General features: G+C 40.7%; 1 protein-coding gene and 1 long non-coding RNA gene across 2 annotated transcripts in view; both read left to right on the forward strand.

Annotated features, from left to right (window-relative positions):
- The window catches only part of LOC138980292 (PAS domain-containing serine/threonine-protein kinase-like), a gene marked incomplete at its 5' end in the record, with an annotated part of 38751 nt that extends 32543 nt beyond the window's left edge, over positions 1-6208 (forward strand). The window contains 2 exon segments of the mRNA XM_070353157.1: positions 4513-4653; positions 5207-6208. Of these exon segments, the coding sequence (XP_070209258.1) occupies positions 4513-4653; positions 5207-5481 (416 nt within the window).
- The window catches only part of LOC138980293 (uncharacterized), a 117490-nt gene extending 103912 nt beyond the window's left edge, over positions 1-13578 (forward strand). The window contains exon 2 of the long non-coding RNA XR_011460284.1: positions 11925-13578. This is a non-coding gene — a long non-coding RNA (uncharacterized lncRNA). The remainder of the gene's footprint in view (positions 1-11924) is intronic.
- Positions 13579-14052: the final 474 nt, after the last annotated feature.

The raw sequence follows: 14052 nt of genomic DNA on the forward strand, positions 1-14052 counted from the left end.
CCCTCGCTCGAAGAGCCTGAGGTAGAGACACAGTGAGATCCTAGCTGGAGCCAGGAATACCACACCAGCCAATCTCACTCACTCCCAGTCTACGGCTACGCGTCGTTTTTGGGCGAGAAACGTGGCAACTCGGGTGCTGACTAAGACCTTTGTCAAGTCAGAACTATGCATCAGACCAAGAGAGTACACCTCCTGCCTCAGGCAGGGGCCTGAAAACAACTCTGCATAGTCACCCTAGAGCTCAGCTCCACAAACAGCTGAAGTGCCCCAGAGCTCACAAAGCTATGCTGGTCAGACAATGCAACACTTGCCGCCCACAGCCACGCCTACTGAAAATCCAGATATGGACTTGGGTGATCTAGGCAGAAGTACTACTGAGATCACAACATAAGACATCTTTGTGAGTTCAACTACCAGGGGGCAGAACTTTGCATCAGCCCAAGATAGTGCACCTTCGGCCATAGGCCGGAGAACATCACTGCATAGTCATCTAAGAACTTGTGAGCTCTACAGAAATCTGGAGTGTCCCAGAACCCACAAAACCTATGCTGGGCAGACAACCCAGCAGATGCCACCTACAACCATGTTTACAGAAAACCTAGATCAAGGACCTGGCTGATCAAGCCAGAAAACGGTCCTGCTGAAATCACAAATGGGACCTCTCAGTGAGTTGCATGCCAGGCATGGCACCCTCTTGAGTAAGACAAGAGCGGTCATTCAGCCAATAAGGGCTCAGAGATGCCCATGGTCACTGGGGACCCCCTCACGCTATAAGTGTGGAATTTCAAAGTAAGAAGCAGGTTTTCCCCTTGGGTAAAGGCAATACAGCTGGCTGTCTTTCACTGGCTATTCTAGGACAAATGGTACCTATAACCATTAAGGGTAGGCTTATAGCCCCCACATGCGTTGAGACAGGCACAGGTAAGGTGCAGACAGTGACCGTACTGCTGAGCGCACTTGCGCTTACTTCCTGTCACGCAGGAGGAACAGCTAGTCAGCCTGAATTTACACTGGTATCTGTGCCTACCATCCTCATTAGAGAGGTAAATTCAGAGAGGATATATATATTCATTCATGCGACTGGCACAATTGTTTGCCATGGAAAGTGGTGCCTCAGACCAGAATTCTACAGGATCTCTGGAAACTCTGTCAATCTCCCTTAAATGGAGGATCAGTCGCAGAGACGCACCTTGGTGATAAGTTCAAGGTATTAGAGGAATTGTTAGCTCTGACCATTCCTCATCTTTTAGGTCGTTCACCTGATCCGCCTGCAGAACTTTACGTTGCTGGGGAGTTGGGTCGCTCAAGGCGCATAATGGCAAGTCATAACCATAACCCAACAGTGATAAAGACAAGTGATCAGAGGAATAGTAACGACCATCGAGTAGAAACCAGCTCTACATTGACAGGTGGGACTTTCTTTCGATTGTCCCTTTCTGGAGCAAGTTGACACAGTGGCAACAATGCAACTTGCCACTCGCCCGACTCAGGATTTCTTGCTTCTCAGTCCGATGATCTATCCTTTTCTTCCCCCGATTTTACAGGGGGGATTCCGGACAAATGGGCTGAGTCGGGTGAGGTGACACTAGATTACCGATCGAAAGTCAACCCTCCAGCCTGTTATCTATTCTCCTATTAGTTAAATTGAGGTGATGTATTCGAAAGAAATATGTATTTTTTACAAGTAAAATGACTATTTCTAAGAATACTCACCTCAATTTAACCAGAGACCCTCCCACCAACCCCGCTATTGACTTAATAGCTTCGAATTGAAACTGGGGATTATGGGCATTGGCACATGCGCAGAGAGGTACTACCGACAAAGGGAGACTACTCCCCTAAATGGTATACCGACGGAAATCTAGAGTTAGCGACCTTGTTTACAGTCTAGTACTGGTAACATAGGACGCTTCTCAGTCTAGCACTCGTAAGTAAGGTAACTCCTATTAGTTAAATTGAGGTGAGTATTCTTAGAAATAGTCATTTTACTTGTAAAAAATACATATTTCTTGGGCACTATTCAGTCTATCAGTACCAAATTTGGCAAGATGGTGTTTGATGACAAGGCCCCAAAAAACATACATAGCATCTTGACCTTGCTTCAAGGTCAAGGTCGCAGGGGCCATAAATGTTGTCTAAAAAACAGCTATTTTTCACATTTTTCCCATTTTCTCTGAAGTTTTTGAGATTTAATGCCTCACCTATATATGATATATAGGGCAAAGTAAGCCCCATCTTTTGATACCAGTTTGGTTTACCTTGCTTCAAGGTCAAGGTCACAGGAGCTCTTCAAAGTTGGATTGTATACATATTTTGAAGTGACCTTGACCCTGAACTATGGAAGATAACTGTTTCAAACTTAAAAATTATGTGGGGCACATGTTATGCTTTCATCATGAGACACATTTGGTCACATATGGTCAAGGTCACTTTGACCCTTATGAAATGTGACCAAAATAAGGTAGTGAGCCACTAAAAGTGACCATATCTCATGGTAGAAAGAGCCAATAAGCACCATTGTACTTCCTATGTCTTGAATTAACAGCTTTGTGTTGCATGACCTTGGATGACCTTGACCTTGGGTCAAGGTCACATGTATTTTGGTAGGAAAAATGTGTAAAGCAGTTCTTAGTGTATGATGTCATTGCTAGGTTTAGCTGAAGGTCAAGGTCATGTAAAGGTCAAGCATGTGAGTCGTATGGGCTTTGCCCTTCTTGTTAAAATTAAATTTTAAGCTTCGAAGCTGAAATGCAATACCAAAGTCCGGCCTTTGTTCAAAATTGCTTTGACCAAATTTTCAATCAATTTGGTCAAAGAATGGGGGCGTGACAGTGCAGTCTCAACTTTTACTAAAAGCCAGATATGACGTCATCAAAGGTATTTATCGAAAAAATGAAAAAAAACGTCCGGGAACATCATATCCAGGAACTCTCATGTGAAATTTTATGAAGATCGGTCCAGTAGTTTTCTCTGAATCGCTCTACACACACATACACACGCACATACAGTATGCTTTGCCAGAAATAGCAACCTTAGTATGTGCGTGTGTATGTGTGTAGAGCAATTTTAATTACAATTTTTAGATTTTTAAAATTAAATTTTAAGCTTCCAAGCTGAAATGCAATACCAAAGTCCGGCCTTCGTTCAAAATTGCTTTGACCAAATTTTCAATCAATTTGGTCAAAGAATGGGGGCGTGACAGTGCGGTCTCAACTTTTACTAAAAGCCAGATATGACGTCATCAAAGGTATTTATCGAAAAAATGAAAAAAACGTCCGGGAATATCATATCCAGGAACTCTCATGTGAAATTTTATGAAGATCGGTCCAGTAGTTTTCTCTGAATCGCTCTACACACATACACACGCACATACTAAGGTTGCTATTTCTGGCAAAGCATAGAGCGATTCAGAGAAAACTTTAAAATTAAAATTAAAATTTAATTTTAAAAATCTAAAAATTGTAATTAAAATTATTTTGTTATAAAACGATTCAAAAACAATTTCACCTTATTCTTCGCCATTTCCTGATTCCAAAAACATATAAATATCTTATATTTGGATTACAAACAAGCTCTGAAAATTAAAAATATAAAAATTATGATTAAATCTAAATTTCCGAAATCGGTTTAAAAACACTCATCGTATTCCTTGTCGGTTCCTGATTCCAAAAACATATAGATATGTTATGTTTGGATTAATAACAAGCTCAGAAAGCTAAAAAGAATAGAGGTACAGAAAAGCGTGCTTTCCCACTCAGCGCAACCACTACCGCGCTAAACTGGCTTTTTAATTTCACTGCCTTTTCCACGAGCGGGGGACTGACGATGCTATACAGTCTCAGTGAAAAAAAGCAGTGTGTTCAGTTTCATTCTGTGAGTTCGACAGCTTGACTAAATGTAGTAATTTCGCTTCACGCGACTTGTTAAGACCTGATTTTGTCAGATTTTTGGAGTCCTAAAGTGGGGGTAATTTTACAGAGGTTATGAACAGAAAATCTAAGAAAACAAGGTCTTAAAAAGGAGGGAGTCTTAATTTCGGGGGTTTTAATAGGGGGTTCCACTGTTTGTAAAAATAGATAAAACCAATGTGGAGGATGAAGTTACTGATGACACCCTCCTGCAATCCCCCTTAATGTTGTTTGTTTCCATATATCGCAAGCGTTAGTATTATGAGCGCTGTGAATTTTTTTGCAAATTCATATACATTACAATTTGAGGTAGATAGGGATAGAATATTCCATTATTCTGGAAATTGGCGGTGCAAGCCTGATCTCAAAATTTGTATCTGGTATAAAAGGGAGCAGATGTGCTGCTATTGCAGAGGAGGACTACACTCACAGTTTTCCACGGCTTTACTTTTCATGGCTATGCTTTTCATTGAAACTACAAATATCACCTCTGCTCTTGCTGTCAAATGCTGCAGAGCCTTAAACTTCCCATAAGTCAAGCTAATAAAGCAAGACTGTGGCACTTATTTATTACTTTTCATGTGTGTTATTGTTAATCTTTCAGCGCTGATGTTCTTGATCACCTGGCTCCTCCATCCTGACCCGTTGTGTCGCGCTACGATCGGTGATGTGGAACGTAATGCCTGGGTGAACCAGACTGTGGATGCCTCCCAGTACCAGTGGGACAGAGTTCTTCCTAACACTGGTGAGTTTTGCTGTATATTCTTCCACCGTTGATCTCGGAGTAGTAGTAGTACAGAGCTGCCAACTGTTACGCTTTCAGCGCAGCATTTTTCGATCGTTTTAAAAGAAATTGCTGTGCTGTTACGTCAAGCTTAGTATTGATACGCTCAAACAAATAAACACAAGCATTCAACAGTTTGCTCTTTCTTGTTAGTCCTGGTACTCACTCTGTGTAGCGTAAATGTAAATTTCTACACGTGAGGTTATCAGAATTAAGATTTTTTTTAATTTATTCATTTACATGCGGTTTCCTGGGTACATTTCAATCCTCCTCTTGTCTTTGGTTATGCTTGAAAACACCTATGTGAAACATAGAGACCTTCCCTAAGTTATAGTCATTTGGGTTAGAAAATATAACTATTAACAAGCCAACAACTAACTGAACTATCAGGGGGTGTTTATGTGTATTTGAAACAGAGAGACTTTCTCTAAGCTAGTCATTTGGGTTGGAAAATATAACTATTTACAAGCAAACAACTAACAGTGAACTATCAGGGGGTGTTTATTTGTGGCAGAATTCCACGGGAACACCGCTTGCGACAATCGACAAGACACACCAGAGCACAAGGACAGCGGCGACAGCAGAGTGAACCTCACGCCGAAACGCAACGACAGTCTGAGCGACACTTCAGACCACAGCGGCCATGCAGAGAAAGAGATCAACAGCAGTCCAGGGAGTCTCCATCACAATCGGACGTCATGCAAAGCCAGCCGAGACCGGATAGAAGACGTGGTCACAGGTTTCAACCGCCTTCTGCAGATGCATGACAGTCTGGACAGTGACAACTGAGTGATGCCGGTTGACTGGTGAACATTCCCTGTCACAACAGGGCCTTGTGCACTGATTGATCATTTTAGACTGATGAACGTTTATGATTGCAAAACAGTGGAACCCCCTTTTAAGACCTCAAGAAATCTTAGAAAATTCGGTCTTCAAAAGGAGGCAGTCTTAAAATCAGGGCCTAGCATTGTAAGCCGTTCAGCGTACTTTACGCCCAAATATCATCTCCATCACGCGGAACTCGATTTGGTGTACTCCGAAATGCAAAAACTTGTTATTCTCAAACGGTAAACCCAAACAGTATCAGCTTTCGTTTTGTGCGCCGTTCGGTTCAATTCTCAATCGGTTTGACAGTTTGCTTGAGCACGCACTTCCTCTGTCATCGCGTGAGCATGCTTTGTGCCGGTGTTTTGTGGCTCTAGACTTGAAATAATGTATCGAAGCGACATTGTTGAACGTGGTCAGCCATTCAGTGACAAAGAATCCATGTATTCCTGGAAGTGGGAATGGCTGGATTTTGTTCCGAAGGCGGAAGGCAAGTCAGAAGAAGTAATGTGCCGATACGGACTATGGCTCCGAAAGGTTGCTATTTCTGGCAAAGCATACTGTAAGTTGTGCCGGAAAGAAATAGGTTACGCGAACAAGGGCTTCGCTGCTATCACAGGCCACTGTGTGTTTTGCTTGTTGGTGAAGGCATAATTTAGTTGCTCAATCTTCTTTGGGGGGGGGGGGGGGGGGGCATTTTAGGTAAAACAAATCTTCAAATTCGGGGAGCTTCGCCCTGCGGCCCCCAGATGCCTTTGTAAGCTGAACTCACTTTTTCCAATGCTAGGCCCTGTAAAATGGGGGTCATTTGACAAGAGGTTACGAACAGAAAGTCAGAGAAAACAAGGTCATAAAAAGGAGGCAGTCTTAAAAGGGAGGTTCCACTGTAGGATTGAAGGCGTTATATCATCAGCTGTACATGCATGACAATCCCAGTGATTTATTTATTTTTTTTCTTTTTCTCAATGGTCACAGCAGTGACTGGTTGAAACCGCCGAATGCCAGTTGTGCATTTTAAACATAGTGTTGTATTATAGTCTGTAGAAATTAGAAATATAAGCAATCACTGCCAGCCACGCTTATTGTTTCAGGCAAGCACTGCTTCAAGTTACAATGTTTAAAAAGTTGTTCAGATTTTGTAGGTTGGTGTCTGCTAAGTACAATCACCCTGTAGAACAAGGAAGCTTAAAGCCATATGTACTCGATGACTATACACGCTAATTGCTTTACCAACAGCTGAAGACATGCTAAATTAAGTTCCCTGCAAAATATTGTGGTCTAGGACCCCTTCAATGTTGAGATATGTTAATTTTCATTTTGATCTGGATCGTCCTATTTATAGATTTGCCAACAGAGGTAGCGTTGACGCAAGGGAAATAACTCCGCGTCTTTGTTTACATCCAAAGTTTTTGAGACTCTAAAACAAGCTGTAATGCATGTATATGGTCCGCGCATGGCGACATATCGTCATTACATGGTCTTATGGTGCGTTTGACATCGATTATGGGCAAACTACACTTTGTAAACACGGGAGCGCGTACATATGCCTTTAAGTCCCTTCCTCTCTTAGTTGGTCAAATTGGAGTATAAAGACAAGAAAAACATTTTGAAATTGAAAAGAGCAGCAAACTTATGATAGACATTTGAACAAGCTAGGTTGGAAATATTTCTACCAGCAAAAAAGACTTCTGCCTCAATTCTATTAGCTTTAGTGGACAACACTGTCATTTATTTGTTTTAAAAAATGTGTCAAAGTTGTGGTCATTACAGCTTGGTTTTGCATAAGTTAAGCAGTATTCACATTGATGTCTTCTTATCGGCTTTGGAACAAAGTTTTGTCAGTACAAACTCGGTGATGGAGAAACTGTTGAAAAGTTGATGGCAAGACGTGGTTGTGAACACGAACATTCTGCCCAGAGCAGGCTGAACTGAATCTTCGTTTTCAATGTTGACATATCATCTTGTGATCTGCTTCTTCCGCCCAAATGAAAGTAATTTATTTGCAAATTCTCCACACAGGTTGAAATTTCTACTTCAAATGGCCTTTTCTTGGCAATATGTTGTGCTCACATGCTTTCCATGTTTTCACGAGTCTGAGCGTTTTTTCGTACGCTTTCAGTTTGAGTGTTCACATTGCATTTCAAAGATGTACATTCTTTTCATTTGTGTATTTTATTGAACATAGGATAGTGTAAAATCCTGCACCTGTTCTGTGGACTGCATAATGTTATGTGTTTTTTTTGGTGCTCAGTCATCCATGTTATCTTTGTACTTAGAGCCTGATGTATCATTGTATGGCTAAGTCCTTCCTGTGTAAACTATTTGACACACACACTCAGATCTTGCCAGGCTTTTACATGGGATAAGGCCATCCCTCCACTTGGTCACATACCAAAAATCAACAGCATGGGTGCTATCGGTGTAGAATTTGAATTTCTCTATGAAACAATTTCTTAATATTTCTGTTGCTTTTTGTAAAATTTAATTCACAACAAAATTCTGACGCTGCACATGAAGCATTCAGGCTGTTGAATTTTGGTATTTGTCAAAGTGGAGGGATGTTTTTATTCGATGTAAAAGCCTTGCAAGATCTGACATGGCGAGCCAAACTGTGGGCATGAGAAATACTGCTGTGTCTTCATCACTGGAAGACAGGAACCTTGTAACCAAGAAGCTGGCTTTGAACTCTGTAGCTAAGGATTGGTTCAGTACATCAGGAGAAGATTTGTTTCAGCTGTTGAATAGTTTGTGTCCTAGCAGATTACAACTCTCTCTCTCTCTCTGTCTCTGTCTCTCTCTCTCTCTCTCTCTCTCTCTCTCTCTCTCTCTCTCTCTCTCTCTCTCTCTCTCTCTCTCTCTCCTCCCCCCGTTTCTGTCTTTTCACGCTTCTTATTTTCTTGGAATTAATCTAGATATTGGAGATCTGTTACCCCATATTTTAATCCAGACAAGAACCATGATGATCATATTCTGCCCTACCGAATACACTCATGTGCACTATAAACTGAGCCCAATGTTGCTCCTACTTCCGCTGTTAAATTATTCTGCCGTCAAGTTGTTTATGTAACCTGCATTTATTCTTGTTCTTTTAACGTAAAACCTTGTTCTGTGGGTGGGTACCTACTCTTTTTATCTAATCAAAGAGGAAACAATTTCTGTCGGCCAAACATTAAAAAAAAATGTCTAAAAGACTCAGCAGTTTTTTTCTTCAGGGATACTAAAAATATTCAGTCACAAGTGTTTGATATTCCTTCCACACCAGCTGGGACAAATTAATCCAAATATCTGAAACTGTTCATCAATAACATCAATTTTATTTTGTCGCCAGTGTTCACATTTTGATGATGTTATTCAAGCCATGCTTTCACATAATAATTATTATTACTACCAAATATGCAGCTTTGTGTAAACGTGTGCGCTGTTGAAGAAACAACAAGGTTTGATGTACTCTGTATTATGCATGCTTTATTTTATCGGTTAGAAATGTGCATGCCATAAAAACACAAACACCACATGGAACTGAAGAGAAAAGAGGAGGTGGACAAGAGCGTGTGTATGTTACTGAAGTAACCACAAACTTTTTTGATGCGTATTGTGTTCATGCTTTATTACAACGTTGCATTTAGATTCTGTGGAGACCACACAGGCAATGATATTGCACAGAACTAAAACAACAGATACCTAGCAGCATTACCATACTTGTCAATGATTTTGTAACCCCTTTTAGAAAAAAATGTTTGCACTCCGGATGTTTCATTGTTTGTGTACAACTTTACGACTGTATTTATCCTACATACGTGAGAGGAGAGAGACACTCCTGAGATAATAATCGTTTAAATCACACGTGTGTATATCATGTACCGTACTTTCCGGGTCATAAGGCGCGACTTTTTTCCTCGAGTTTGACCCCTGCGTCTTGTATAACGAAGCGCCTAATCCGTGTATGAAATACGAAAAAAATCAAAGAGACCGCCTGAGTACCAGTCAAACAACTTGTGATAATGCATGTTTCAGCTACTAGGTACTACCCTGGCCAAGTTTCCTCTCAAGACATCAAAGAGACCGCCCCATAGGTTAAACTCGGTCACTGACCCCGGTGCAGGAAGTGTTTCCTGGAAGAAGGTCAGTGTCTAAACAAGGCAACCCAGCTATCACAATGGACCTGCCTTTGATCTCGCCGCACACACAGAGCACACATATTTCCACTCTGTATTCTTCCTTTGATGTGCGGCTTATTTTCATTCTTCGACCGTTTGTTACCGGTATACTTTTTGACTCACATGCGAAGCAAAAGTGAGTCTATGTACTCACCCGAGTCGTCCGTCCGTCCGTCCGTCCGGACGTCCGGACGTCCGGAAAACTTTAACGTTGGATATTTCTTGGACACTATTCAGTCTATCAGTACCAAATTTGGCAAGATGGTGTATGATGACAAGGCCCCAAAAAACATACATAGCATCTTGACCTTGCTTCAAGGTCAAGGTCGCAGGGGCCATAAATGTTGCCTAAAAAACAGCTATTTTTCACATTTTCTCTGAAGTTTTTGAGATTGAATACCTCACCTATATATGATATATAGGGCAAAGTAAGCCCCATCTTTTGATACCAGTTTGGTTTACCTTGCTTCAAGGTCAAGGTCACAGGAGCTCTTCAAAGTTGGATTGTATACATATTTTGAAGTGACCTTGACCCTGAACTATGGAAGATAACTGTTTCAAACTTAAAAATTATGTGGGGCACATGTTATGCTTTCATCATGAGACACATTTGGTCACATATGATCAAGGTCAAGGTCACTTTGACCCTTATGAAATGTGACCAAAATAAGGTAGTGAACCACTAAAAGTGACCATATCTCATGGTAGAAAGAGCCAATAAGCACTATTGTACTTCCTATGTCTTAAATTAACAGCTTTGTGTTGCATGACCTTGGATGACCTTGACCTTGGGTCAAGGTCACATGTATTTTGGTAGGAAAAATGTGTAAAGCATGTGAGTCGTATGGGCTTTGCCCTTCTTGTTTAATTTTGGTGCGCCCTATCGGCCCCCTGCGCCCAATGGGTGACTGGATTACAATTTTGTTTAAAAAGAAGGGGGTGCGCCTTATGCGCTGTAGCGCCTTGTAACCCGGAAAGTACGGTAAATGTGGTCATGTCAAGCAAGTCTGGTAGGGACCTCTTTTTCCACTGCTTATGATGCCAAAGTCACTGAGACAAACGTCATTATAGAGAGAAAAAAATTGCGCTCGCTAATTATTCTCGATGAATTTTTAGAACTAACACGTCATGCCACACTTTCAGAGTGACGTTTTTTTTTACTTTGACGTAATAGATTGCACGAGGCTTTAGAAGAGATCAAGGTTCCAAAACAAGCGTCTTCAATTTAGCTGCCTCGTCTGCAGGACATTTTCAGTAAAATACACGTAAGTACAGTATGTAGGATAAACAGAATACTACATGGCTTGCTGTTTCGTACCAAATTTACACGAGTTGCTTTTTCAAATCGTGAACAGCTCGCTTTCGCTCGCAGTTCAATATTTAAAAAAACAACTCGTGTAAATCTGGTACGACACAGCAAGCCATGTAGTATTCTCTATTTATACCACCAAACAGCAGGAATATTGTGCAGAATGACTTTTGTTGCTGGCTTGTGTTTTTGTTCAGGTAATACTTGACAATCTTCACACACAAAAGTGCACTTGTTATTAACCATGTTGAAATATTTAAGTAGTAATTAGACGCTTTATCATTATAGCTGCTCAAAACTCGTGTAAATTATTTGAAAAAGATTCAATCTTGCTCATTGTTTACTCTGTGTGCTCACACACATGTATACACACACCCACACTCACACATACACACACACACACATACAAGCATGCACACGCACACACACGCAAGCATGCACGCACACATGCACACAAGCAAATTAAGACCACATTAGTTCAATAGTAAGTTTGTTGTGCATGCATATGCTTTTGACACACGCACATAAAGCCAAACAATAACTGATAACTGGTGCAAATGTATCACCTTATTCACATTTGGCTCTACAGAAAAAGAGCACTGTACTCTGTTCAGGAACCCGAACATCCACTGCATAGTTGAAATCACAATGCATTTTCAATATATCATGACATCATATCAGTGAGGCTCTTTTGAATTTTGGCTCATGTAAGTGTAGCCTATGCGATCGTAACTTTGTCTGTCTGTGCGTGCGTGCGTATGTGCGTGCGTGCGTGCGTGTGTATGTCTGTGGTAGAAACTCTAACATTTGAAGACGTCACATTACATTGACGTCACATTATGACGTAAGAGGGTTAGACGTCACGCGATGGAAGTACTGAAAGTCTCGGTCATTATTATTTTGAGCGGGCCGAGACTAGTTGGCAGTCGTGTCCCTGTAAGTAGACTACATGCAGACAGACAGATCTAGATCTAGTGTCTCGCTTTCTTGCACAGTTTCACCTATGCTCTTTCTGTGTGTGTGTGTGTGTGTGTGTGTTTGTCGAATTCTTACGTGAGCCTTGATGGCTTTGCCCTTCTTGTTTCTATACATCTTAACACTTTCTACCCCACCTATGTTGAGCAACTTTTTTTTAGCAGAGACCAGCTGTGCTGTAGCAGGTCACTCAGAATTGTAGTAACTGTGTAGTAACTGTGTATCAACATGCTGGAATGCAGGCGTTAGATGGAATTTACAGGAAGCGACTGAAGCTAACAGTCTGAGCGGATATATCCGTACTTGGTCAGATAGAGCCATATGAGTGGGTACGGATATATCCGTACCTGGGAGACAATGAGTTAAGTTTGGTTTACATTTGAATTTGCAAGGAGTAAAGTGAATTGGAAGAGTAAAATAACATGAATAGAAAGAAGGACTGAAACTGCAAGCACGTGTCTCTTGTACACTGACAGGTGCAGTGGAACCCACATTTTAAAACTCCCAAAATCTGAGAAAATCACATCTTTATGACAGAGTGACTCGGTCGTCTCCCTTCACAGCAGGCTCTGCAGAGTCGTCTGCCGTCGAAGAGCACGGGCTATTTATAGTAGCTTGAGGTTTTCTCTACGTTGCCGGCTAGACACCTGTCAATTGTAGAGTTCTGTTTGTGATGGTGTCTGGCTGCTTCTGTTTCCTTATGAACCTATGCGTGCCCATATCTGTGGCAGTTTTTATTGGGCTATTAAATTAGCTCTAAAATCGCTACCCTGTTTGATAAGCTTTGCACTCGGTTACATCTTGAAAGGGACGGAGTCTTTAAATGGAGGTCAAGTTACAGAGGGTATCAAGAGAAAATCTGATAAAAATAAGGTCTTGAAATGTGTGTAGAGGTTTTGCAATGTGTTAAAAAATAAACAAACAAATACAAGTTTTAAGCAAACGATTATTGCTGTACATTATGTGAAAGCTAGTTTTTATCTGATGGACTTCTGCTTTGAGTTGGACTTGGATTGGCTTAGTTTGAGGGAAAGTTTTCAACAGTGTATGTTCGTTTGTTTTGAAAGTTATTGATTTTAATGATTAGACTGATAATTCATCTCACAGGCATGGGAATTGTCCGCGAAATTGCGGATTTCCGCGAAAAGGAAATTATTACGTTTCAGCAAAAATAAAGAATAGTCCGTGGCAAAAAAAAGGTATTTTAAATTATATGTATACTACTGTCTCTCTATCCATTATTTGCTTACATGAGAACCATCAAAATATTGGTCTAAAATGCTAAAAATTCCCCCCAGCGGGGGCTATGCCCCTGTACCCCGCTGGGGCCTGGGCGGTCCCTGGACCTCGGCCTATTTTCAGAATTAATTTATTTTTAAATCCCATGCCTGCTTATTATTAGCAGTGTGTTTTGTAAATGGCTTGCATATTCTTCACATAATGTTTGATTTGCATGTTTTCAGGTTTCGTTCTTTACTTTTTAATACTGTTTGATAATGCACTGTACTACTTTGATGATCAAGTGTATATACATTTTGAATAGAAATGTTATTGTGTAGTTTGTTTGATGAAACTCAAGATTGGTACAACTAAAAATAAAATGGAAATGAAAGAACACTTGAGATTTGTTGATACTGATTGAAGCACTTTTTGAATGATTGTAATGAATGAGAAAGTTTGAGTGCCTTACTTTTGGTTTCTCTCATTTCCTGCTTGTACTCTGTTTGTGTGCGAGTTTGTGCATTTAAACAACAAACTCAACATGAAAACAAATCAACGAAAGTGAAAAATAAGTCAACAACAGACAGATCAAACACTGTAGGTGGGGTTAAACTTACTACCCTTAAAATGGAAGAGTCCATGAAAATGGAAGCTTCCAGTACCCTAAACTGACCAAGACCATTTGCACTATTAATGTACTTTTATTGTACTCTAAATGTACTGAAAATGCACCCAGTACATTGCAAATTTTGTCCAAACTTGTTCCCCCTAAAATGTCAATAATGAACTAACCTGACACCCCTGCCGGACGAATCCATATAATCCGAATTTTAAGCCATTTTTTACCAAATGGAACTACCCATCACCCCTTTT

This window comes from Littorina saxatilis, linkage group LG11 (assembly GCF_037325665.1).
Source record: "Littorina saxatilis isolate snail1 linkage group LG11, US_GU_Lsax_2.0, whole genome shotgun sequence".
Taxonomy (NCBI): Eukaryota; Metazoa; Mollusca; class Gastropoda; order Littorinimorpha; family Littorinidae; genus Littorina; species Littorina saxatilis.